The sequence below is a fragment of the Osmerus mordax genome, chromosome 7, assembly GCF_038355195.1.
Source record: "Osmerus mordax isolate fOsmMor3 chromosome 7, fOsmMor3.pri, whole genome shotgun sequence".
In the NCBI taxonomy this organism is placed as follows: Eukaryota; Metazoa; Chordata; class Actinopteri; order Osmeriformes; family Osmeridae; genus Osmerus; species Osmerus mordax.
In genome coordinates, this window is record NC_090056.1 from 15,871,945 (window position 1) to 15,897,522 (window position 25,578).

Consider the following 25,578-nt stretch of genomic DNA (forward strand, 5'->3'; position numbering starts at 1 on the left):
TATTCCAACCCTGCCATCTATCGGTAAAGAAAAAATATATTTTGAAGTGAATTTCTTACAAACGCTAGATGGCGGTATGTCAACCATTAGGTTACATCAACTAGAAAAGAGAAGAAGGGGACACGAAGCATTTTGGATCAAATCATTGTTTGAAGGCAACTGAAAATACAAAACAGGCAGAAATTATGTAATATTTTAGTGCAACTGGCGTGCTCTTCACTAAAGTGTCCGTATTATTATATTTTTTTATAAAGTCTGCTTGACGGGATCCAGAGAATGGTAAGTGGGGAAGCTGTTCTCACTTATATCTGCAGCGGTCCATCAAATGGACAGTTGCATTGTCCACTAGCAAAACTGCTGATTTGTTTTACAAATAGCTTGGTCACAAACCAAAAAAATATGACTATGTATAAACGTGTTAGATTCCTTACACAGTTGTGTTGCCGAATATATTGCATGCCATCATTTGAAGATAGATCATTAACGTAATCAGACATAAACGTAAACAATAGATCCCAATTGAAATCAGACATAGCCCACATCATACAACATAAACCCTGCAAATTCACTAATGCTTGAAATGAGCGTTTGTAAAACACCAAGGGTTGATCTTCTTGCAGCCTATCAGATGATAGTCATCTGATAGAAACAGGATGAAACTGAGCTGGGGTGATGGTGTGTTGTGATGTGTCCCTGATGGATCCTCTCCAGGACAGCGAGGTGTCAGATGCAGACCCTGACAAGCCTGGGCCGGAGTCTTGTATGGACCGGGTCAACGCTCCTGTCTACTGTGTCTGCCGCAGGCCTGACATCAACTGCTTTATGATGTGTGTGGTGTTCTGTTCCTGCTACTCCACACACTACTCGGGCCCTGATCAGTCACATCATCAGTCACATGATCCATCAGACAACACATCAGGCACATGCACAGCACTTGTAGGACTAAATAGTAGTGCAATGACACACACACTTAATGCTTTCCTGTACCAGGTCCCCAGTTGTCCTGGTCCTAACTCCCTCTTCCTTTATCCCTGCAGTGGGTGTGACAGCTGTAACGAGTGGTTCCATGGCGACTGCATCAACATCTCAGAGAAGGCTGCCAAGGCCATCCGGGTCTGGTACTGTGAGAAATGTCGAGGTGAGCAGACCTGAGGGACACAGGTCTCGGTTTAGATTTGTGGTCTGAAAAACACATGATCTCTCCTGAGTGGCCCAGCGTGTTCTGTTTAACATGCATGTGTGTGGGTAACCTGTGTGGCTGACTAGCTAAAGACGGCTCCCTGGAGATCAAGTTCCGTCCTAAGAAGCTGAAGGAGGTGGACCAGGAGAAAATGGAGAAGATGGACAAACAGCAGCGTAGCGGGACTCCTGACATGAAGATGGACCGGCGACGAGGTTCAAAGGTAAAACACTCATCTCTGTCACTACACTTCTACTGTCTACACTTATCTTTATCTCTGGTCAGAGGTTTGATAGACTGGAGTAACAATACATCTGTTTAGCTGAAATGATAACACAAGCTACCATCACTTAAACTTTTTAGTCAATTCCAAATGACATGAAGGGTTTAAAATGAATCATTGATGTAGGACGACTAATTTAACTATATACTTAAAAAGGAACACCTTATCTCCGTAAATTCAGGACTTGCATATGACCTACATGTAGTATTGTTAGGCCCTGGCATTGCTGGTTTGTCAGAACAAAAGAGACAAAAGGCATAGAATGCTGTCCTTGTCCTAACAATTGCAAACAAAACGTAGGATCATGTTTCAGTCATTGTTCTGATCCAGGCTGAGCTGTTTCTGTCTGTCCTCAGGTGAAGCGGTCAGCCCGCATGTGTGGTGAATGTGAGCCGTGCATGAGGACTGTGGACTGTGCCCAGTGTGACTTCTGCAAGGACATGAAGAAGTTCGGAGGACCCAACAAGATCCGCCAGAAGTGCCGGTTCAGGCAGTGTGACGTGCGAGCCAGAGTGAGTGATTCTGACCTTCTAACATGGCCTATCTTGTCCACTTCTAAGCATTCTGGGATCTGTTTGAATCTGAGAATCTCAAATTTACAGACATAGTTTCCTGTTAGGATTGCTGTAATGCTGTTAGAATATTCTAGGGGGAGCTGTGTGGATAAGACTGGGACCGATGAGAGTAGGAACTACTGTGTACAGGATGGGTTTGATCAAACACACATGAGTACCATTGTGTAAAATACCATGTACCCAGCATCCAATCTCTACACCCCTCTCCCACCATGGTAACCCTGTGTGGGAAGCCTCCTCGGTGACAGCCATTGACACTGCTCTAATATTCAGTCTCTCTCCTTCCTGTAGAAAATGCTGCGAGTGAAGGATGAGGAGTTTTCCTCAGCGAAAGGCCGAGGTCGTCTGCGCAGGGCGGAGAACCTGTCAGACGAGTACAGTGAGAGTGAGATGGAGCTCTACCAGCACTACAAGGCTGCAGGATACGATGACAGCAACATGGTAAGACTGGGGTAGGACTGGTACAACATGGTAAGATTTTGTGGGGATTGATACGATTTATGCTAAGCACCCCTCATTCTCTGATGTGTCCAGCCATGGGCTAGTGATGATGAGGATGGTGCTTCAGACCCAGCAACGAGGAAGAGGGCTGTGAAGGTCAAACACGTGAAGAGGAGAGAGAAGAGGTCTGAGAAGAAGGTAAACTAACTTTACCACACTGTTGTCTTTCTTTCTGCCTCTTTCCCAGATAAAAATAGACACACACTAATGTTGATTAACTCAGCATCTAACTGTTGGGTACAAATGGATGTATATAAAAAAAAACTTTTCCATTTCTAAATCTAGAACCAACCTTGATTGTGGTAATGAATCTATCTCTACTGTCTGTCCTTTCATCTTCCTCATCAATATCCCTCCCTTCACTCTCAGAAAGAGGATAATAAAGTGCGTCGCCACAAGCAAAAACAGAAGCACCGGGAGCGTGTGCGCCACAGTGAGCGCAGCACAGAGGTGAAGGAGGGGAGCGCCACCAGGCAGTGTCTGGGGCCTGGCTGTGTGGAGGCTGCACGCGCCAACTCTAAATACTGCTCTGAGGACTGTGGCATGAAGCTGGCTGCCAAGTAAGGATTCTCCCGGATTCCACTGTAGGACAGAACGCTCTAATTGATGTAGCCCTTTGTGTTTTGTGCTCAAGTTACTACTTGCTGTTTGCTTGCTTACCTGTATGTCTTCCAACCAGTCTTCCTGCTTTCCTACCTGTCATTCTGTTTGTCTGCCTACTTGTTTGTGTTTGTCTTCCCGCGTGCCTGCCCTTCCTCCCCCGCTGTGCAGTCGTATCTATGAGATCCTGCCCCAGCGGATCCAGCAGTGGCAGCAGAGCCCCTGCATCGCCGAGGAGCAGGGCAAGAAGCTGTTGGAGCGCATCCGCCGCGACCAGCAGTCGGCCCGCATGCGCCTCACCGACATGGAGAAGCGCTTCCATGAGCTGGAGGGCATCATCGCCAAGGCCAAGCAGCAGGTCGTGCAGCAGGACGAGGAGGTCAGAGTTCAGGGGTCACATCAACCTATGCCATCATTGATTCAAATCCTCATCGATGTATTCAACAATGTATTAGTTTCAATTTTGTGAATGTGTAAAATTGTGTAAATTAGTCATTAATAAAACCTTCATATTATGTTCAGGTCTGATCCTAGTGCCTAACCTGCTCCATGTCTCTATGTCCTCAGGTGAATGAAGGAGAAGGGGACGACACGGACCTACAGATCTTCTGTGTGTCCTGCAGTCACCCCATCAACCCCAAGGTGGCGCTGAGACATATGGAGAGGTGCTACGCCAAGGTCAGTAGACAGGGAGGCTGGATTCTTCCAGACTCTATGGTGTGTTTCATGTTAACCCTTGTGTTATCTTCGGGTCATTCTGACCCATCAGTCATTGTGACCCACCGTCGTATTGCGACAAATTTACCGCATACAAAAACAAAGTGAAGCATTTTCTTTTAACCGTTGGGCTGTCTCAGACCCCCCACATTGCAAAGGTAAAAAAAAAAGTTTTTGTATTGGGTAAAATTGGGTAAACGCAACGATGGTTCGTTATGAACCTTTGGGTCATGTGACCCGAAGGAAGCACAAGGGTTAAGACACCACTGAGTGTTATCATGTTCCTTCTTCCACAGTACGAGAGTCAGACGTCCTTTGGATCCATGTACCCCACTCGCATCGAAGGGTAAGACTACTACTTACTCATTCTCAATATGTAAACATCTTCCACATTGGAATGTTGTCAACACTTCCTGGTTGACCAGTCAGGAATATCAGTCTGTTGAGGGGCACCAACATGTCTCAATTTGTTCCCCAGAGCCACCAGACTGTTCTGTGATGTTTACAACCCTCAGAGTAAGACCTACTGCAAGCGGCTGCAGGTGCTGTGTCCAGAGCACTCAAGGGATCCAAAGGTGTGTTTCTCAACAGGTTTTTAGAACACCCTACGCTACTGCCTGATAGCATGGTACTTTCTGACATCCAACCGTTCGGTCTGCATGTCTGGGTTATTGTATTTCCGTGTGCCTACCTACATCTCTATCTTCGGAGTATTCATCAGTTAGAACAGCACTAGTGTTCTGTAGTGGTTATCTGGCCTGTCTCCTCTTCAGGTGCCTGTGGACGAGGTGTGCGGATGTCCCCTAGTGAGGGATGTGTTTGAGCCTACTGGAGAGTACTGCAGGGTGGCTAAACGCAAATGTAACAAACACTACTGCTGGGAGAAGCTGCGGCGAGCAGAGGTGGATCTGGAGAGAGTCCGAGTGGTACGAGACTGACCTCTACATCTTCACCCCTGTTAGCTTTACCTACATGTAACAATACATGTTGTTTGGGTTATTTAATTGTGTTGAAGTTTCCCCCCCTCCTTAATTCTCTTTCCCTTCTGTTTGTTTCTCTACCCTCCCTCCAGTGGTACAAGCTGGACGAGCTGTTTGAGCAGGAGAGGAATGTACGGACAGCAATGACCAATCGGGCGGGCCTTCTGGCTCTTATGTTGCACCAGACCATTCAGCATGACCCCATCACCACCGACTTGCGCTCCGGCAAGGACCGGTAGATGTTCAATAGAGACAAGGATGGACAGATATGGACAAAGTAATAATCTGTCTATCAGATGGATGGACAGCAAGACACTAACACAGAAACACAGGCGGACAGATGGGCAAAAGTCTGAGGTAGTTTATGGAAAGATGACTACATGGAAGGATACAAGATTGCATGAGTCTACTACTATGTCATGGACATACCTGATGATGGTTTGATTTCAAGGGGTCCATTTGGCCTTGTGGGATTTGGCATAAGCCGATCCAAGTTTAGATTATTTACACATCATGATGTTGTTACAACTTTACTACAGTCCTTTGAGATTGGGCAGCTTGAAAATATTGTATGTGTATTGTTTTTACTCACTTTAGAGAAGAGGGACTAGTTTTAATGTAGAATATCACTCCCATGAAAGTTTTTGACAGTATCGTGTTTTCTTGGTATATGTATTTTATGGTACTTCTTGCCCACAAATTACTGTAAATTGTTTGAGTTGTCAAACGCATTACATTTGCCAACATTTTGTAAAATAAATAAATCAACAAAGCAAATTTGAATCAGTTGACCTTTTCCATCGACTGTGTGATAGCTGGGCTGCCAACTCACGCATTGGCCGTGAGACACGCATTTCAACCATTTTACACGCTCTCACGCCACACCTCTTATATCTCACGCTGAAAAGGCAACGTTCACGGAGAGAAGCAACATAGACGCGCGAACAGCCGTAAAAACTCGCATGGTTGGGGGTGGGATGGGGGGGGGGGGGGGGGGGGGAGAACTCATAGACGCTCGCCGCGGGGGGGGGGGGGGGCACAAAATACCAAATCTTACTCCAAGGTTTTTGGAACAGTTGGCAGCCCAGTAATAGAAATATCGATGCGACCTAATTGAGGGTTTGTGGATTAGTCAGGGAACTTCTAAGCAAGTAAATCATTCAAGTCATTTCAGTTCATTCGGAATTACATGTAAAGTGCGTTTTTATGTATATCGAGGCACCCCTCCCCCAACCACTCTCCTTCCTCGGAACCACCATTTCATTGGACACAGCGCGCCATCTTGAAAAAAACAATAGGCCGGAGCGCGCGAGAGGAATTTTGGCTTGGGTAGCGATGCGGGTATGGATTCTTCGTTAGGTACATTTGACAGGAGGATCATTTTAAACTGTCATTATTAGATATCCATTAATGCAGCTCCTCAGTTGACAATCTTCAACAGCATAGGCTTTTCTCCTAAATGTAGGATAGGTATGTTTTTAAAAGGTTTAGGCTAGTCACATTTTCAACCCCCAGTCCCTGCCGGACCTGTAATTTAATTGTTCTGCATGATGTAGACCCCATAGACTATACAGTCTGCGTGATGTAGACCTATTGGTCGATTTTATTTAGAAATGAGCGCTGGAAAGCTAGGACTAATTGGCGAGTCTAACCTAAATATACGCTTAACTTAAGTAGCCAAAGCCATGCCGACGTTTGGCCTGTGGTATTGTAAATGTGACACTGGATTGCCATTGTGAATTTAATTATGTGGCGTAATATGTCTGAAAGTAAATAATAAATTTGACAAAAGGGCCCAAGAACGGATAAACTATGTTGACATAGGCTACAGCGCATCGCCGTATAGTAGGCTAGGCTACATAAAGCGTACTTAGTGACAACCAAAGATTTACATGCGTAACCTACAAACGTAGCCTGCGACATAGCTAGCTAGCCTACGTATTTCTCTGTCATACGATCCAAACTAGTTCGTACCGATCGTTCCAACTTTGCACATGCGCAGTACATTCAGTGATCGCGAAAAAGAACGGAGGTTGGACTGGCAGTAGACGTGCGGGTGTGAGTATGGAACTAATTTGTTTCTAATTCGCAGTTCGAACTCTTGGAATGCGTAAAATGATTGACATGGGCTGACTGCAACATACTAAAATGACACACTAAAGTAGTCAGTTAAATGTATCGGTAACATGGCATAAATGGGTATCGAAGAATAGTTCTGTGCATCAAGCACTCAAAGCGAGTTCCAGTCGCGCGGATGAAAACACGTCGCAAGCTTCTTTGGAGCAGCGGAGGGAGCAAGTGAGGAGGTGGTGTAGCTGTAGGGGGAGGGACGACGACGATATCCTATTTTTTCCCCCACATTTCCTGTTGCTAGTTGCTACCAGTCTTTGGTTGCTACAGAGGAACGTCTTTTAATGCACACAAATGTAGACAAAAATGATTTATCAGCCGTCCCATCCCGCAAGTATAAGTCAAATTGAATGGGTTGGTTATTGCATTGATTTAATTTATTGGTAAATGAAGTGAAGACACCGAGACTATAACTTCTTAAAATTCCAATTAGCTAGTCGTCAGACACACTTTCCCAAGAATGCAAAACTGTCAGCTGCTGTCCCTAATGAAAGATTTAGAGCCAGTTATGCTCAAAATATAATGTCAGTTTGATTAATCTGTCATTCCTGATCAGCCACTAACCGGTCCCGTTAGACCACATATGTGGTCGTGTTTGTGGTCAAACTACAGTGTCAACAAGGTTTCCTTCTTAATACTTGGGAGTTTGTAGAATACATCAACCAATCAGTGTTGGATTAGCCAATGCCTTGGTCATGGTTGCTCCTTCTCAATTGTAAATTCAATTAGCTGTTTTGTAACTCAGGGTTTTTTTTTTTTACTAATGGTGTTTGGGTAATTCCATGGGGGGTTAGTTCATGGTTAGTGAATAAATACTTTAATGTTGAAATGTAGAAAACTTAGTGAATTCATTAATATAGATTTCTATTAAGATAATGTGAATGCATCAACAGTTTGTACTTCATGCGAGACTCAGAGAAGCTTAATGTAGGGGTTCTGACCAACCTCGTCAAGTCCAGGTGTCTAGAACCCCAACGCAGAGTCAAACTAATACAACATCCACCTACTGAGGCTCGTGGCCTGTGAGATTTGGTTCACAGCCTACTCATGGAGGACATCATAAGTTCCTGGCTATAGACCATGTATGCAATTTTTTTTCATGCCCTCAGCAGACACCCAAGTCACGGTACCTGTGTCACCAACAGAGAAGCCTTGGTCTCCTACATGTCAACGTGTTCAACCCACACGTCATTAGACCATCACGACAGCATAGCCTCTGTTTAAGGGCGACGTTTGGCCGTACAAATCTATAACGGCAACCTCATTCCGGAAGGTGTTTTCTCTCCACCGGTCTGAGCGGTGTTATATCATTGGACAGTTTATGCTGTAGTGTTTTTAGACGTGGCATCAGCCATGGAGTGACTAATACGCTGCAGTGCAGTTTTTTGTCGCCCGGTGCTCGGTTGCACGCTGTAAAACAGTCACCATGACAACCACTCTTTCATTTGCCTTCCCCGGGCTAAGTATATTCAGAGATCGCTCCTCCAATGTGTAGCCTTGGAAATTCAGTGGGGGGGGGGGGGGGGGGGGGAACTAGGTTCTTAATGATTCCATCATTAAGAACCTAGTTCATGTCATGTTCGGTCTCAAGTACTTATTTGTAGGCTAGCTTGCGTAGTTTTGAACAAGAATATCCATATTTAAAATGTAATTACTAATTCGGGAGTCAGATGGGAGTCAGATGGCTGAGTGGTGAGGGAGTCGGGCTAGTAATCTGAAGGTTGCCAGTTCGATTCCCAGCCGTGCCAAATGACGTTGTGTCCTTGGGCAAGGTACTTCACCCTACTTGCTTCGGGGGGAATGTCCCTGTACTTACTGTAAGTCGCTCTGGATAAGAGCGTCTGCTAAATGACTAAATGTAATGTAAATGTAATTATGACATAATTGTTTTGTGTGTCTAGAATGGTTTGCTGCTTGTCAGCATGCCCAATCACCATTGGAGAAAGACACCGACTCTGCCGTCTGCTGTGGAGATGGTGAAGCAAGATTGGAGAGGAGATTTTTATTTCAGTTGGTACTAGAAAAAAGGTCTATTAGTCTAGTGGTTAAAGAAGGATGGCATGGAAAAAGAGACTCTTATTAACAGTGATCTGCTGCCTGTCAGGCAGCCAGTCAGGCTACCAGTATACTACTGTAAAGTAGACAAGCCCACAGTAACCTCTTATTGGAAGAAAACTTTGATGGACAAGGAGCGATTGAACCAGCTGACTTCCATGGACACATCTGGCAACGATTTAGCAAATGAGGCTGCAGACCTTGGAGGGGTAATAGACAATGGGACTGCAAATCAGGAAGAGGACACTGCCAGTCAGGTTTCAGAGATGGGAGGAAGCCAAGCCAATGAGAGTGAGGTGTCAGGAGCGATCCGAGCCAATCAGACTGTAGATTCAGGAGGGATCCATGCCAGTGAAAGTGTGGAGTCTGGCGTAGAGCCAGATGAAACAGCTTGCCGGTTGAAGAGTGAAATGTTAGGTGTGGGAGCGGAGGGCTGCATCGAGGCTTGGTCCAGTGAAGACGGGGACCAGAGGGAGGTAGAGTCCGAGGCTCCAGTCGTGGTTGAAGGTGTCGAGGTTGAGCTAGACGACAGTCTCCCTGGCTGGCTGGAGCCCCTGGAGGAAGAAGATGAAGAGGATGATGATGATGTGGCACCAACGGTCTCCCATTCCCCTTCTCTCCAGCTGAGGCTGCTGTCCCCTCACAGGCTCAGCCCCGCAACAACATACCCAGTTCTCCCCCAGCTGCCCCAGTCCCTCCTGCGGCCCATCAGCCCCAACCGAACCACTGAGAAACAGAGCCAAAACCAACGTTCTCCACCATCAGACAAGGACTCAGCAAACCCCAGCAAGCCCCACCACCTCAGGCTGCTCACCAGGCAGGCCTCGGGAAGAGTTGGCTCCTCCCTCAATGGGCACGACCAGGTGAAGAAACTGCAGGGCAGGTGAGAAACTATAAACCAGGAGGACCATGAAGAAAAACTAGGAAGAAGGAAATATCTTCATGCTTTTTATTTCAATTGCTTTTGATTGCGATTTTTTTCTTGCTTATCCCCTGTTCCATCCACACCTTCTCTACAGAAACTGTGTCAAGTGTGGAGGCTCGCTCCCAGACTTGAAGACGGCTGATGAGGAAGAGCTGTGTCCCTTGTGCAAACGTAGGGAATTCAAACACATTATCTTCATTTACGCACCATAGTTTATCATCTTCAGGGTCTTTGCATGCCAATAGAAGACTGCGGACCAGTGCAGCAGAGTTTGCAATTTGAAAGGCCTACTTTGCAAATAATGCGGAACTTTGTTTTTTGTTTTATTCAGCAGAGAAAAAGTCTCCTCCAAGTATAGTATTCAGGAAGGTAAGACCAGCCCAACGTCACCGTTTCTGTGTGTGTATCAATGTTTTCTGAATGTGCATCCATCTGTGTTTGTATGACTCTCTGTCCTTAGTTGTGCGAGCGACAGGACACTTGTGCTGACCGCGCTTTGACCTGGTTTAGCATGAAGACGTCTTTGGCTGCAATACTGTAGAGCAGTTATCCCTCCAAATCTACCGAACCATTTGATAGGTTGCTTTGTTGGTGCAATGTTGTTGTTTTTGTAGCACTTAAAAAATGAGTCAGATTGGTCATGTAGACGAGATTGCCAGCTCGAGATTAAATTGCATTAGAATCAATAAGAGTATTTTCTGAGACCTGTACCATGCTGGGTTCAACCAGTCTTTTCTAGCTTGTCTTCTGCCTCTTGTGTTTTGTGGTTGCCACAGGGGTGGAAACAGTCTTCTAGAGGTAAACCATTGAAACACACAGAGGTACAGTAGCATCCATTAAAACTGTTATCTATGTGTTAGTCATATTTTTGCTCTGGTCTGCGGTGATTGGCTGATTTGGTTGGTTGTTTTGCAGATTCATTTAAATGGTTATTTGTGTCAAGGGTTGTGGTGTGGCATAAATAGTATCGTAGAAGTACAGTGCCGAGGGATTTATTCTTTGACTATAACGTATAGTGACAGATTTGTTTGTCACAAGGGAAGATAAGCACAAATGTTGTGTCTCTTCACTGGGTCCGAGTAAGCGTTGTAATGCTTGTGATTGGTGTAACAGATGACTGTCATTTGTTGTCTGACTGATGACTGACTGTTGTGTTGGTGGACTGACTGCTGATTGAGTGTTGTTAGTTGGCTGTCTGTTGTGATAGTTCGATGACTGTTGGCTGACTGTTGTGATGGTGACAGTTATATACTGGTGTCTCCCCAGGTGGGGGCTGACCGGTGGGTGCTGGGGAGGTTCAAGGAAGAGGAGGAAGAGGAGGAGGAGAGCAGCAGGACTGTTAAGGTCTCAACACCCCTCTACACCCCTGTAACAACCAGAAACAAGGATGCACGTGTAGAAGTGTATTCTGTCCACTCTCCCTGGTCCTCCAACCCCACGTCTATGTTGTCGAGCCCAGTGGAGATGACTGATTCAGTCACAGAGAGAGTATATTAGTGAATGACACGCATGCACACTGATGGGATGTGTGAATGGAAAGTAATGTCACCATAACACTGATTTTGTCCCTCCAGAGAAAAGCCAAGATGGTGACAAAAGAAGAGGCAAAGCAGGAGCAACGGAAAGCACAGAAGAAGGTGAGGATGACTGTCTGCTGGATGTGGTTTCCTGTTTATGCTTCCAGGGAACGACAGACGGGTGGAGGACTGTTTCATGGTAACATGGTTGTGCCAAGCAACCTCACTCAAATAATGACTGTATGTGATATACAAGGTGGTTTATCTTGACATTTTATTCCTGTCTTGCCATATTATTGTCCAGCTCTGCAAGTCCCCCTCACAGAGTGAGACTGGTGACACCTTCCAGAGAAAAGCCTTCAGAGTCCCTCAGGTGAGAGACTGACTATTCACTTTGTGCTCCAGAATGAGCAATTGTTGCTTTAACAGCCTGTTTAGATCTGGTACCAGCCAATCATATTGAGCAGTCATCTCAACAACAGCTGACCTTGCTTTAATCACCAGGCTCATGCCAAAGGAAAGACATCTCCTGCCTTCAAGATTGTACGTATTACCAACTGTTAGCAACGCTACTGCAAACAATGAACCATGGTTGAGGCTGTGTCTTACTTTTGCGATTTGAGTCAAATATCCCCCCTGCTACAAGAATGTTCTACCCTTCACTTACCTTCTCTCTCTCTCTCGCCCCCTCCAACCCCTCACATCTTAGTTTTATCGTAAGTTTCGTAGCGTGGCCTGTACGAAGTGTGCTGCTTGTCTGCGTAAGGACTGTGGCAAGTGTAAATACTGCATGGACAAGCCCAAGTACGGGGGGAAGGGCAGGCTGAAGCAGAAGTGCCTCATGCGCAGATGCAGAGCCATGGTAAGCAGCCAACTGGCAAGCACAGAGCGCTCACTTTAACCTTGATGTGTTTGTGTCTGCATTTTTGTGATGGCTTTGTGTTTCCTTCTGTGTGTGGTGTGTGTCTTTGTGTGTGTGTGTGTGGATGGGTGGGGTGTGTGTTTCTTCATATAAATGTGTGTGTGTGTGGTCAGCAACCAGCCAAGGCCAGCCAGGACCTGCTTGGGCCTGGTGTCGCTAGACCCACCCTGAGAAAAGTGCCCCAGAAACGCAGGAGATACAGCTCTGAGGACACAACAGACGAGGAGGAGGAGGAGGGAGAGAACAGCACCTGCAGCGGAGACGGGGAGTGGACCCCTCATGTGAAGACGCAGAACAAGGAACACACCGGGACTCCAGTGACACATGTGAGCTTTCTAAATGACTTTAATGGCGTCAACCTTGCCTTTTTTTAGGGCAGGAGGTTGTCTAAATGTATTATTGATTGGATAGATCAATACAAACGGATGTGAAGATTTCTGTCGTTCGAAAACCCACTCACTGTCACTCGGGTTGTGATTACTAACTGAGCTCTGAGAGCGGATGTCATCCATCCGTGTCTTTTATCGGTGGAGTAGGTACCTAAAGCTGTCGTCTGTTCCTCCCTGTAGCTGGCCTCCTACGTGGTGGTGAACCCTCTGACGGGCGAAGTGTTCCGAGCACTAGCCCCGCCCACTCAGGAGCAAGGGCCACACAAGTACCTCCAGGTCAATGGCCATCCTTTCCCTCCCAACATACTCAGCGCACCCAATCTGCCCTCCCACTTCACAGTGAGTCTTCATCCTGGATGAGGGGAGAGGGAGGGTGGAGTGGGGTAAGGAGGGAGGGGAGGGCAGGGTCCGTGCTGAGGGATAGAGGGACGGGAGTGAGATGAGAGAATGGAGGTGTGAGAATCAGATTGAGTATGGAGAATGGGGTGTAATCGGTGACCTATTTGACCACTGTCTCCCCCCTCAGAACACACCATATGGTGTCACTAACACAGATTTTTTTTTTTATTGATTTAGCAGATGCTTCTATCCAGCTTTTAAAAAAAATGATTTAGCAGATGCTTCTATCCAGCTTTAAAAAAAAAATGATTTAGCAGATGCTTCTATCCAGCTACATACTATTTGAGTCTGGGAAGCTCCTGTCTCAGAATAATATGTGTGTAGCAAGAGTCATGTTTGTTTTTCAGACTCCATCCAGTGTCAGCCCTGGCCTGCCAAGCTACCTGGATGGTGTTCCCCTAACCTTAGTCCAACCCAAAGAGGAGAGCACTGACTACCAGTGCTGGCCTCCACCCACGCTCAACCAACCCAGCAAGGAGAATGGCCAGCCTTTGAATTATGAGAACACATTGAACCAACCTAGTCAGGGATATGGCCAGCCAATGATAGCCTCAATGCTGAATCAACGGGAGTTCGGGCAGACTTTAAACTGCAATGACCCAAACCCTTCAACGCTGGTCCAGCTGAAAGAGGAGTTGGCTCCGATGGAGTGTTGTGAGGCTGACAGGGTGGTGGACATAGAGGTGGAGCTTGATTTTGGTTCACCAATCAGATCACCTGACACACTTGGCATGAGCGAAGAGGTCAGCACTGAGGTGGAATGTGAGGTCACGCTAGAGGAAGATCAAGAAGACGGTCCTGAATTGGTGAGCTCGCATACTCTCTCTCCTTCTCTCTTACTCTCTCTGTTCAGAACAGCCATCAGAAACCCCACAAGGAGGTTCAGTACACCACCAAACCCCTAACCTTTCTCTGCCCCCCTACCTCCCCTTCCCCCCAGGTGCCGTACTGTCTGGCAGAGAAGACCGAGGTCATAAACGCGCTGGACGGCAAAGAGAGGGCGCTGTTGCGTTTCCTGCGCGTGCTGCGTCGCACCGTGCTGCCCGCCCACTGGGTGTGTGTGATGGCGGCGGGGCCCAGGCTGCAGCTGCTGCAGTGCTCCAAGCTGTCCACCATGGGAGACACAGTGCTCAACATCCAGCCTGGCTTCTCCTACCAGCTGACCGTGCAGCGGCACCACCTGCTGCCCACGCACACCCTCTACGACTCGCACCCGCTCTGCTTCGCCAACACCAGCCAGGTGAGGGGACCAACGAGTCACAGCGAATGAACCAAGGAATGTGTCGTGGACACATTTACATTTAGTCATTTAGCAGACGCTCTTATCCAGAGTGACTTACAGTAAGTACAGGGACATTCCCCCGTGGCAAGTAGGGTGAAGTGCCTTGCCCATTTGGCACAGCTGGGAATCGAACTGGCAACTTTCAGATTACTAGCCCAATTTCCTAACCGCTCAGCCACCTGACTCCACATTTCAGACTGAGTGTGTGTGTGGGAGTCACTGAGTGTGTGTGTGTGTGTGTGTGTGTGTGTGACTGTGGGGTGCCTAATATAATCCAGTTGTTTCCCTGACAGGTGGTGAGCCTACTGCTGGAGCTGGAGGGCATGGCCGTGTGCCGAGGGTTTGAGCATGGCCTGCCCCGGAGCTTCTCAGAGCCCATCCTATTGGTCAGGGCTGCCACCTGCCTCCTGCTGGTGCCCCAATCACAGGAGCGCTGTGAGCACTGCCAGGAAGTACTGCCTCTCTGACCAAGGAAGGGACTGAGTGACAGGATGTCAGAGGAGGAGGAAGACGGAGGAGGGTGACAGTGACAGGAGACACTGTCACAGTCTGGGGAGGTTGAATGATAGGGAAAGGGGGGGGTGAGGGATCAATGGTGAGAAGAGGGGAGGGAAGCGAAGAAAATATAGACTTGGGCGGATGAGAGAAAGAAGAGGATTGATGAAAAGGGTGGTGTCGGAGAATCCAGCGTGACATCCAACTCAACAGAACTTTTTTATAAAAGGACAGTGTTTTCCACTGTCAGAAACTGTAGCTCCACGTAAGCCGTGTAACAAGTAGTTGTAAACCTGTTAAGGAATATCCCTTAAGTTCCTTCCAGTCACAGCATTCCTTTCTCTCTCATCTGTGCTGCACTGATACTCACAATGGTGCTGATACAGATTGTGGACCCTCCTGCCAGGTAATAGTCATTACTGATGACTATATGCAGGAGACAAACGTGCACCCTACTGTAGATCTCCTTTCGTCCCAGTGATGTCATCATTAAAGGCCGGTATCTTATTTAAGGCTCTTGGATGACACTAGCATTTTGTGTCTAAGTAGGGGGGCAGGGCTGGTTTAATCTGGACTTCAAAATGAATGCAGTGAAATCTGCGTTACAAACTTGACTACCTCTTTTGAGTTTCTGGGCCTGCAGCTACTTTCAAACTTCACAAAGGCTTATTTAGTCTTTTCCAATGTCTCGTTCGACAGACCTGGGCTGTCCACTTAAGACTGTAAATGTCTTCATTGAGATGCTTTTGTACCAAGACGGCTGCCTTTGGGATGAAACTGTAGTCTTATTCTCTAGCCAGATGTAAAGCTAAAAGAGAACTTGTTTTTAGAAATTTGAGGATTTCTATTGATGTAATCCTACTGTCTTTAGTATGTGTGGTTTCTGTACTAAAGCCTGTACTAGACGATGCATAGATGGTCTACTCAATATGGGTCAGTAGAACACTTGTTTTAATGAAGCCTCTAATGACGGTTTATGTGGATGTTCGACAATGGTCCACTCAGCCTCTCTGTTACATGAAACACCATTAATGCCTTTCATGAGAAGCCTTTAATAGTATTCACCCCAATGTTAATGTCACCGTCTCTGCTATCTTAAACAGCGTCTTCTGATTGTATGCATCTACAAAACATGGTGCTAAGAGTTCTGAGGTGGCTAGAAGTGCACTTGGGTATGGTATATAGTCAACCTTGGTGTATAGTTTCCTTTAATCTGTGCTTTTTTTTATGGCAGTTGTGAATATACAACAACAAATAACCTCATCTGGTCATTCTGCTTACTGCTGTCACTGCTTAGCCAAAGTTTTCTTTACCTTGATGTATGAGTTCAGTGTTTTTTTTATTTTTCATCAAAATCTCTGTAAATGTTCAAGTTTATAATACAGAAAACAGGTGTTTTTGAATCATTTCTTTGTCTCTTATACTGCAGACCGACCCCAAACACAGTGGTTGAGAACACTGCTGTTGTCTTACCATTCAACTGACATGACTGAGTGAGAAATATCTAGAAAGAGGAGCTTCCGTTTTCATTCCTTTGATTCGGTGAGATCAGAGATTTCCCAAAGGCAGCCAGGCTTATTGCATGTGGTTGAGTACTGAAACAGCCGTGTGGTTTCCACCTGTCTCTTAAACTACAATTCCCATCTCCTCCAATAGAGGGCACTACTACTACTAATATAATGTAAAAAGAATCCCATTCCAGTAGTCAGGATCAGAGTAAACCCTGTGTATTTACATGCAATGATGCTTAACCCTGTGTTCCCACTTTCGTCATCTGTGTTTTAGAGTGTAACATCTGCAGTTCAGGCCAGAGTGCACACATCTGTTCCTTTTGGCCTTGAAGGGATACTGAACTGTATAGTTAAATGATCTTCATTGAACTACTGTACTATCCCTGGCACCAGTAAGAGGTGGTCCTATTACAGCAAGTGCTGATTAGCCTATGTTAATCCTTAATTCTTTACAAAATCATACACACATGCCTGCTGCACTCAGATACCCTTACCAACAAACTGAGAGAGGGCTACACATACACACACTGTTACACCTACACACACACAGTGTGTGTATGTGTAGCGTGCATGCGTGCATTCCTTTCCTTAAAGAGCTTCTTTGTTTTCCTGGTAGGAAAACTGCTTCAAGAAAGCACTGCACGGAGGCTTCTATTTAGTCCTGTCACATAAAACAATCAGACTGGTTTATTAGTGCTAATGTCTTAAAGAGGAACTCCTTAAAAGAGCTCCTAAAATTTAATGTGGTTGTCGCCTAATCGCGTTACCTAGATGGGCCTACACTAGTATAATCTCTTGTTCCGAAGCTATATCACTTCTCTTAAAGCAGTGTTGAGTTTCTTGTCTTTCAGCAGCTGAAAGAACAGAGACCAGATAGCATTTGCCACACCGTTAAAAAGATACGTGACCCACCCGGCCTATAATCCGTACAGAGGTTTTCGCGGATTATAGGGTTGCCACCCGTCCCGGTTTTCCCGGGATTGTTCTCTTTTTTTGAGCGACTGTCCCGGAAATTGTATTCTTTCCCAGGACATAAATTGAATATGTAGGCCTATTTCTAAATTTTTATTTCATAGTTTCAAATAAAACCTCATTTGGAATTTCTGATTTTCAATTTTCTTCATCCAATTTTGTGTCCGTAAACAGGTAAAACAGCGAAGATTGGCCATGTTTTATTTGATAGATAGCGAAATACGAAAGTTTACCATTCACCGACACGCCAATAAACAGTTCAATATTTATGCAATACATGAACTCGGAAACAACAGAAAGACCTGTTGCTTGCAGGGTACTTAAAGTATAGCCGAAACCACCGATCAATCTACTTTTCAAATCCCTTCTGAAAGTATATTTTACAGCTGAAGCTATGTGTAAAACTGAAATGAATGGGAATGCGATTTTACGCAGCTCAGTGTGGAATGTGGATTAGGTTCCAATGACGAGAACGCGTCTCAGCAGTGAAAGGGTTAATGCACGTGCGCTATTGGTTAGAATGAAACTAGCTTGTTGCGAGGACAGGATTGGATCTTGGAGGCTGTAGTGTCCAGTAGGCTAGCCTGCTCCTATAGGTTAGCGTCCGTGGATACGGGAGCGGCTTCCGAGCGATGGGGGCGTATTCAACGAAGAGCATGTGCGTCTATGATTGCCATGTTATTGTGTTGCCTTTGTGTGCAAGACCACAATCATCTTAATCGTTTATGACCTAGAATGAGAAAAACTGCGTGTTATTATCCATCTGCGAAAGCCTGCTGTATTTCTTACAGACTTCTGAAGAGACGTGCGCAAAGATGAGGATGCTGGGAGCGGGTCAGCACGCGCACATCTGGAACAGGACGGGATGGGAAATCCGGTGTCCTCGGGGGAACCACTGAGAAGATGAAGATAATAATCTGTCTTCAATGAGAAATCAATGCCACGCCACAATAGAAAAAATATCAGAATTTTTTTTTTTCATATTTCGCCTGGCTGCAGTAGGGTCATAAATAATCGATTAGGTGAGAAACAGGCACCCACGTTGCCGTTGCCAGTGTTGTTATGATAACGGACAGATTGTGTTTACTCAAGCAATTGTGGGGAACAACCTCTTTACTGTTACTCCAACCTCAGTCGTCTGGGCGGAGTGACACCCACAGCTTGTGTCTGGGATACAGGTACTGTAGTTGACAGGTATAGCCCACAGTGTAGCCTAATTCCAGATCTCTATTCCGTGAATGTGTTGAGGGAGACGCGCATCCTTGGATTGCGTTCTTATAGCTTTTTTTACTTGGAGGGACGACACCCAAACAGGTGCGCTTTTGCCGCACCTTTTTTTTTCCTTCAGCGCGAGGTTTGATACTTCTTTGGATGGATCGCAACTTCGCATACCATTCGCCCTTGTAATCTACAAACAGGTAGCTTGTTATTTTATAGGTCATTGGTGTCCACCAGCATCATATCATTCACATGCTTCGTCCGTCTGCACCCACCCAGTCCCCATGTGCCCCACATTGGTTACTGTATCTAGGCTACTATAGACTAATTACTGTTGCAGTGTGCCATCATAATATTTACTCATGTTAGTCTCATGTGTGAGAATGTTTGTCGGAGTGTGTGTGCGTGTGCGCGCGAGCTGTGCGTCTCGGCGGGGGTGTGGTCAGGTCAGTGTTTAAAGCTATGGGAGGGTGTCCTTCAGAGGATGATTGCGCAGTGGGCCGTGAGAGAACCGGTGATGTTTTGTTGCGACTAATGTACACTGACCTCGATAGCATGGGATGTGATCCGTAGTGACGATAGGTGAAACAAACATTAGACAAAATAAGATTTGCAAGATCTGTTGCATGTATAATCCCCGCAAAAGGGACCTTTGGCATTCGATGTTAACTCGTGAAGGAAAAGTTGTGGATTATAATGAGCTACCATGTTGCTATGCAGTTCATGACAATAACTGTTGAACATTTTGTTTTTGTAAACAACAAACTGATGATGGTTCACTACTTTATTCATCAATCAAGCAGTCTCTTTCTCTGTCTCTCTGTTTTTCTCTTATACACATGTTTGATCTGTCCTGAGTTGTCCTTATTGAATGTGCTGTTCAAGTAATAAGAGAGAGTTAGGCTTTGGCAGTCATAATCATCCTCTGAGATGATATTAAATCCTGTGTAACCATGGTATTAGAGCTTCTTCTTCTTCTCTGGCTCAGCAAGGCTTTCATGAGGTGGGGAGGCTTTTGGAGAGTTATCCTATATTAAAGATAAGGCTTTCCCACAAACCCACAACCACACCCAGTTACACACAGGCACACCACTGAACCCACAAGCACATGCGTTCTTTAACAAACACTGACACATGCGCGCACTCTTACAAGATGAACCACACATGGTGGCAAGGGGAGTGTTTTTGTGTGGACTCAAAATAATTTCAGATCAAAGATACAGATTCAAACAGACACTTTGAATACTTCACATGGATATTTCTGTTCCTTATAATTATCATGGTCATGTACTGGGTTTGGAGATCATAGCCGTCCTGCCTACTCTTTGGCTAGATGAACTATTATTTGAAGAATCTTTATTTACTATTATTTCCTACTCACATTTTTGGAATGTCCAATTTTAGCCAGAAACCTAAAGCTACACTATGTAACATTAGAAAACAACATTTGAGAAACAGCGCCTTCAATTCTTGACTGAATGTCCACACTTTCCTCCAGCTCGAGTTAGATGATGATAATTTTTTAAATCATACTTATTGTACGTTTAAATAGTTTACACTGTGTTTGTGTGGATCTCAGAGCTGCTACAATCAGGCCTCTGGTAATGTCAGTCTTTCAGATGGAAATGGTAGTTTAGATAAGGCGGAGATGTTAAGACAAAAGGTGAGGCCGAGACAGAAGCAGACGAGAGGCGGCGGTGAGGAAAGCAGATGAGGTGGGAGGAGGCAAGCACAGAGAGATGATGAAAGAATCAGAGAAAACGAGAGAAGAGGACACGAGCAGAATAAGTCCAGTAGCTGGTTTTCTATAGACATTGAGAGCAGCAAACATCTCTGCCGTTTCTCAGCTCTGTAATGATGAGGCTCAGTGAGCTCTAGAGAGCAAACGCCATGGCATGTTTCAGCTGGTGTGACAGGAGAACAGAGAGCCAAGAATGATAATGAACCGAACTGTGACTCTCTTTGTCTCAGATTTCTGAGTTGGAGAAACAATACCTTAAGTAAAGGAACTGGACTGAGGTAAATACTTGGTCAAGCTGGCAACTGTGATCATGTTGAGTTCCTAATGTAAAAAACCCCACACCCATCTACTCAAACAATGCTTCTGTAGTTGTGTTGTCGTGTAATGAGGGGATTTGTCAAGGGCACTGTACATCCTGCCTTTTGTCTTCAGCATGGCTATAGGCAGTACCTCCTGTCCTCCCTCTATGTAGGCCACTGTTGCTGAGCACCTGAAGAAGACCACAGAGAGACCCCGAGGGAGAGAGCAAAGAGAGAGAGAGACAAGAGTAGAGTATAGTCTACCTCTGCAGAGAAGAGGTAGAGAGAGCGCTGGCTCAAGCCCCCCATGATTAAAGATGGATGAAGGTAGACACACAGGAGGTCCTCACAGGACGGACACTGGATCACAGTGATGAAAGAGTAAAAAAAAAAAAAACATAGTAACACAAATCTTTATTTAATTAACATTGAGTTTCATAATTTACATCTCAACAGAATCCATGAATACAGCTCACAAGACATTTAGGTAAGGAGAGGGATAGTCATTGAGTGATTGTGCATGTTAACGCTGGGTGGGTGGGGGTGGGGGGGATCATGCCCTTGGAGGACAGGACAGTTTACTGCAGGCAAATGATTCTAGTAAAACACATTTAAATCCCTTCAATTCAACCATGTGTTGTAATCAACTTATGCTGTAAAGCACCCCCCCCCCCCCCAACACTCACAGGATTGATGCACTGCTGTTGTGGTATTTGACAATTATTGTTGTGTGTGTGTGTGTGTTTTAAGGTCACAGTCGTAATGCCGCTTGCTGTGGATCAGTTTAATAAAGAAGCTGGTGCTGCTCAAGCAGATTAGGACTCCTCTTACTGGGGCTTTTCTCACATACTAGAAAGCACAAACTCATGGTTAAGTCACCGTCACACACACACACACCATCACATGCACACACACACACTCCCCCTAAACTACTGGGTTTTACGCCTCAATGTTTTCTCTTTAATTATGGGGCACTTTTGGATTGCAGAGGGGAATACACACATCTCCATCCATTCAATGCCACATTACATAGAAACCCTGTGTACCATGAGAGGTTCAACGGTCAAGGGCAGCTCAGATATTTTGTAATTGTATTCTATGTTGATTAATCTTTACTGGAGGCCTCGCCCTCTGTTGTTTTGATAAGGGATATGAATAAATTATGTTAATGATCTCTGTCACTGGTGGATGGATTCTCACACTGAGGGTTGTGAAGGTGTCAGTCCTTACAGGAATCGGGCCTGGGGCTGGTCTTTATCGTCTCCTGGATTAAAAGCAAAAACAGAAAATGTTTAGTCTCAGTCTTTCTGAAAGAAACATTGATCTTTCACAGTAACACCTAACTTTGTTTCTGTGGGCTGTCTAATGCGCTTGGGCTTCTACAGATGGACCCACAGAAGAACTGATATAGGAGAGGAGGATAGGGGAGAAGAAAGAGGGTTTGAGGAGAGGAGATTGTTAAAAGGAAAAGGGTTCTTCCCAGAGACCAATTGATTGGACAAGGAGGCACTGTGGGCTTGATGTGTGACCAATGGGAGCAGTATGTGTGTTAAGAAGAGGCATTTGGATTGGCTCCTACGTCTGGGGGTGGGTAGATGGAAACCTGTGTGAACATAAATCAGTACTGTATAATTCACAGTGGACAGCAAGGGAATAGCTCAGGCTATACGGTAAATGTTGACCTTGATATACAAATACAATTTGTTTTCTATGTCGTCCTAATTAACAGAATCCTCTTCATCACCTCTTTGCGAAACAAACCCCTGGAGGAAACCAACTAGAGCAGGTTCTAAGGTGGAACGCATGGACTGGTATTGGTTCCTGGAGCTGGCCATGAACTTTACCTAAGGTTATCTGTCCAGACGTTTGGATCACAGTCACTCTGCCAACACACGCTGATCCCCCCCCCCCCGCCCCCCCACTACTGCACCCAGGGGTGAAAGGTTATTGGCTGGCCTGCTGGTGCAGCCAGCCTATGATATGCAGCTATTTTTAGTAAGGGATTTTCTACATTGTTGCCATGCAGCGGTTGTTTCTCGTTCGCCAACCAACTGTCTTCTCTTCACAAAAATGGTTATCTTCCCCTTCTCTCTTTCCCCCTCTCTCTTTTTTCCTCTCTCCCTTTCCATCTCCGGTGTTGTGTTCTGTCTTTGACTGTACAATTTAGCTCAGGCAGTGCATTGGTACTGGGGATAAGTCGAATGGAGACGGATTTGCTTCTCACTCTGCGATTCACTCAGGCAGAAATATGTAGGTCAACTTAGGAGGCAAACACCTCGCTGAGGCAGCAGGGGGAGAGAGAGAGAGAGAGAGAGAGAGAGAGAGAGAGAGAGAGAGAGAGAGAGAGAGAGAGAGATAGGAGGCTGAGAGGAACATGCAAGTAGGGAGAGGGAAACCGTTACGACAAATGTACCATCATGGAGATCATGGAGATGCATATGTCTGTATGAATAAGGCAGCCGGTGACTAAAAATATGAGATGCTGCCGATCGGCCATTTGTTGCTGTTTCCTCTTTGCTCCTCTTCTCATCTCCCCTCCCTTTGATACAATGGACCAAGAGGAATTAAATTGATAGTGACGAGGTGTGTGAAAGATAACCACCGAGAATAGCAGAAGTGTCAAGGACGGGCTGGCACCACGGAATGGTGAATAAACGGAACGATAACAACGAATGAGAATACATTATTCAGCACAGTCTCACAACAAGAGACAAGATAGGGGATAGACAACACATATGGCCTGGAAGGAAAGGGGGAGAGATAGAAGACGAGAAAACATCACAACGGAGCCTGAGAAGGATTGAAGAAAGAGGGGAGGGCTGAGAAAACACAAGCAAGCTTTAGAAGGAAGAGAGACACAGAGGAGGCGAGAGAAAACATGGTGTAGAGCAGACTGATAAAGAGCCAGCTGGCAATGTCAGGTGTGAGAAACTAACTGCCTTCAAGCTCATCTAACTACTGACAGTAATTAGTGCAGAGAAAGAGAGAGAGAGAAGTTGGCAGTAAGTTATAGAAAACATTGCTGTTGATGTTCTGGAAACAAACTGTATTTAACTGAACCTTTGTGTGTGATAAGGTGTATTCCTCCCTTCATTCCCTCCCTTTCACCCCGGAACATCTTCCTCTCCTCCTCTTTCCTTACCCTTTCCTCCTCCTTTTCACCTCCTCACTCCCTCTCTTCTTTCTCCCCCTCCTCTTCTCCTTCTTCTCCTCACATCCAGCAGCATAAACTCGTTTTCTGAGGTGTCTCACAGGTTTGCCAACTACCCAGAATGCTCAGCACCTGATTTATGTTGTGACCCTGACCGGAACACACTGGACAGAGACATCAGTCCTCAGTGAATAGAGAAAGAACGAAGGGGGGCTTAGATGGGGAGTCAGGAAAAGGAGAAAGGGGAATGTAGACAGAAAGTGGATTCAGGAGAAATAAAGGAAGAATGGTTTGTGTGTGTGTGTGTGTGTGTGTGTGTGAGTGTATGAGTGGTTACAGTGAAGGACTCATGCTTGTGGCACACATACACACTCACAAAAACACACACTTCTATGTCCTTGAACTGGATCTAGCTGAACATTTGAAGTATGCTACAGTAACTACATTGTGTCCACACGAGACCACTGCAGCCAGTCTAACAGCATCACAGCATGTGGACAGTAATGTTCGCTCTGCAGTAGCCTGGATACAGACCCAGTAGGCCCAAACACACGATGAGTCTGAGTCACCTGCCTTCATAACACCCTCCTACACACCCTCCTCTGACACACACCACAATGAGAACAGGTAAGAACGGGAAAAGGTTCGTGGTCACGCAGGCCATTGTTCAATGTGAGATTTGGGGCCAATAATTAAACCTCCTTCGTGATCGTAGCTTGAGATTGTTGCCTTGTCTCTACCCTTTTATTTGAGCCAGACCAGTTAGCATTTTGTGAATTTACACAAAAGCCACTTGTTTCTCTGGAAGTGGTGACTGGTGCTTTTGAAGGTGTTCACTTCTCACCCCTCACAGGCTGCAGCCTATTTCAGCACCAGTAGGGGCACTCTTGATCAACTTCCACGCCTCCCGTTCTCTCATTAGGTCTGCTGGCTTTGAAACACACACACATATACACACACTCATCCTTACACATACATGTTTCTATCACTAGTGGTGTATATGTAGTTGTTGAAAGTGTGGCACAATGAGTGGTGTCACAGAACAGTATGGTGATATGATGACAGACAGACTGTCCTGAGAGAAAAGGAGGGGGGGGGGGGCAACCCCTGCCCCCAGGTGTTATGTGAAGTATGTGTGGAAAAGGCCTGTTCCAAACCAGATGTTCTGTCCTGTCTCTAAACTGACATTCTTTTAACAGTTATCATGGTATTTTGTTGTCTTTTCTCTAAATCTGTGATGTTGTTAGCTGCTAGTTGTAAAACACTATTTAATTCACCCCTCTCAAGCTTATCACTTCTCATGATCTGAAAGGCCCTGTCTTCTCTCTTATATTTAAGTCCCTCTCTCCTTCTCCTCCCCTGTTCTGACTGGATGATTACCCCTTGACTGCCAGCATCCTCTCCACACCCTCTTCCTTCCATCCCTTCTTCCCTCCAGCAGCTTGCCTACCTGTGTGTATGTGTGTGTATCTGTGTCGTGGAGCAGGTCCTGACAGGCCCTGAGATCTGACATCAGGCTCAATGTTTGGGTTAGCTGACATGAGGGCTGGACAGCTGTAGACAACCTCCCCAACACACACATAGTATACACACCTCAGCTGCAGCTGCTCATTCACCTCAGACTAGAGGAAGAAACGCTGGGAGGCTAGGCAACCAGAACAAGGACTCTAGGAAGGACACTAGGAAGGTAAGGGACTAGGGACTTTGCCACCATCAAAGACTTACAATCTAGCTTC

At 45.8% G+C, this 25,578-nt stretch overlaps 3 protein-coding genes across 4 annotated transcripts; all 3 read left to right on the forward strand.

The window, feature by feature from the left end:
* The first annotated feature begins 143 nt into the window (after positions 1–143).
* On the forward strand, positions 144–5,574 carry cxxc1a (CXXC finger protein 1a). The gene is made up of 14 exons (XM_067240168.1): positions 144–279; positions 712–827; positions 1,038–1,138; positions 1,267–1,403; positions 1,820–1,975; positions 2,330–2,479; positions 2,573–2,677; positions 2,909–3,099; positions 3,311–3,518; positions 3,707–3,817; positions 4,153–4,202; positions 4,335–4,431; positions 4,630–4,782; positions 4,929–5,574. The coding sequence occupies exons 1-14, from the start codon at positions 277–279 to the stop codon at positions 5,073–5,075; spliced, it is 1,725 nt and encodes a 574-aa protein (XP_067096269.1). The 5' UTR covers positions 144–276; the 3' UTR covers positions 5,076–5,574.
* Positions 5,575–6,863: 1,289 nt separating this feature from the next.
* LOC136945331 (uncharacterized) lies at positions 6,864–11,223 on the forward strand. Its single transcript, XM_067239094.1, has 5 exons — positions 6,864–6,894; positions 8,868–9,904; positions 10,041–10,117; positions 10,278–10,331; positions 11,213–11,223. The coding sequence occupies exons 2-5, from the start codon at positions 9,027–9,029 to the stop codon at positions 11,221–11,223; spliced, it is 1,020 nt and encodes a 339-aa protein (XP_067095195.1). The 5' UTR covers positions 6,864–6,894; positions 8,868–9,026.
* On the forward strand, positions 10,625–15,007 carry mbd1a (methyl-CpG binding domain protein 1a). Of its 2 annotated transcripts, XM_067240540.1 has the most exons (11): positions 10,625–10,767; positions 11,213–11,290; positions 11,521–11,583; positions 11,768–11,836; positions 11,968–12,006; positions 12,173–12,325; positions 12,499–12,711; positions 12,955–13,113; positions 13,521–13,979; positions 14,114–14,413; positions 14,749–15,007. In XM_067240540.1, exons 3-11 carry the CDS (start codon positions 11,533–11,535, stop codon positions 14,920–14,922), a joined length of 1,617 nt encoding a protein of 538 aa, XP_067096641.1. In that variant the 5' UTR covers positions 10,625–10,767; positions 11,213–11,290; positions 11,521–11,532; the 3' UTR covers positions 14,923–15,007. The 2 variants fall into 2 exon arrangements, with proteins under 2 accessions (XP_067096641.1, XP_067096640.1); XM_067240539.1 differs by lacking the exon at positions 10,625–10,767 and having other exon boundaries at positions 11,103–11,583.
* The last annotated feature ends 10,571 nt before the right edge of the window (positions 15,008–25,578 follow it).

Coding starts and splice junctions, on each gene's coding strand:
- cxxc1a (XM_067240168.1), top strand. Junction 828..1,037: donor GACATCAACTGCTTTATGAT/GTGTGTGGTGTT, acceptor TTATCCCTGCAG/TGGGTGTGACAGCTGTAACG. Junction 2,678..2,908: donor AGAAGAGGTCTGAGAAGAAG/GTAAACTAACTT, acceptor CTTCACTCTCAG/AAAGAGGATAATAAAGTGCG.
- LOC136945331 (XM_067239094.1), top strand. CDS start 9,027: ATGGAAAAAGAGACTCTTATTAACAGTGATCTGCTGCCTGTCAGGCAG. Junction 9,905..10,040: donor GTGAAGAAACTGCAGGGCAG/GTGAGAAACTAT, acceptor CCTTCTCTACAG/AAACTGTGTCAAGTGTGGAG. Junction 10,118..10,277: donor GCTGTGTCCCTTGTGCAAAC/GTAGGGAATTCA, acceptor TGTTTTATTCAG/CAGAGAAAAAGTCTCCTCCA.
- mbd1a (XM_067240539.1), top strand. CDS start 11,479: ATGGAAAGTAATGTCACCATAACACTGATTTTGTCCCTCCAGAGAAAA. Junction 11,584..11,767: donor AACGGAAAGCACAGAAGAAG/GTGAGGATGACT, acceptor ATTATTGTCCAG/CTCTGCAAGTCCCCCTCACA. Junction 12,007..12,172: donor CATCTCCTGCCTTCAAGATT/GTACGTATTACC, acceptor CTCACATCTTAG/TTTTATCGTAAGTTTCGTAG.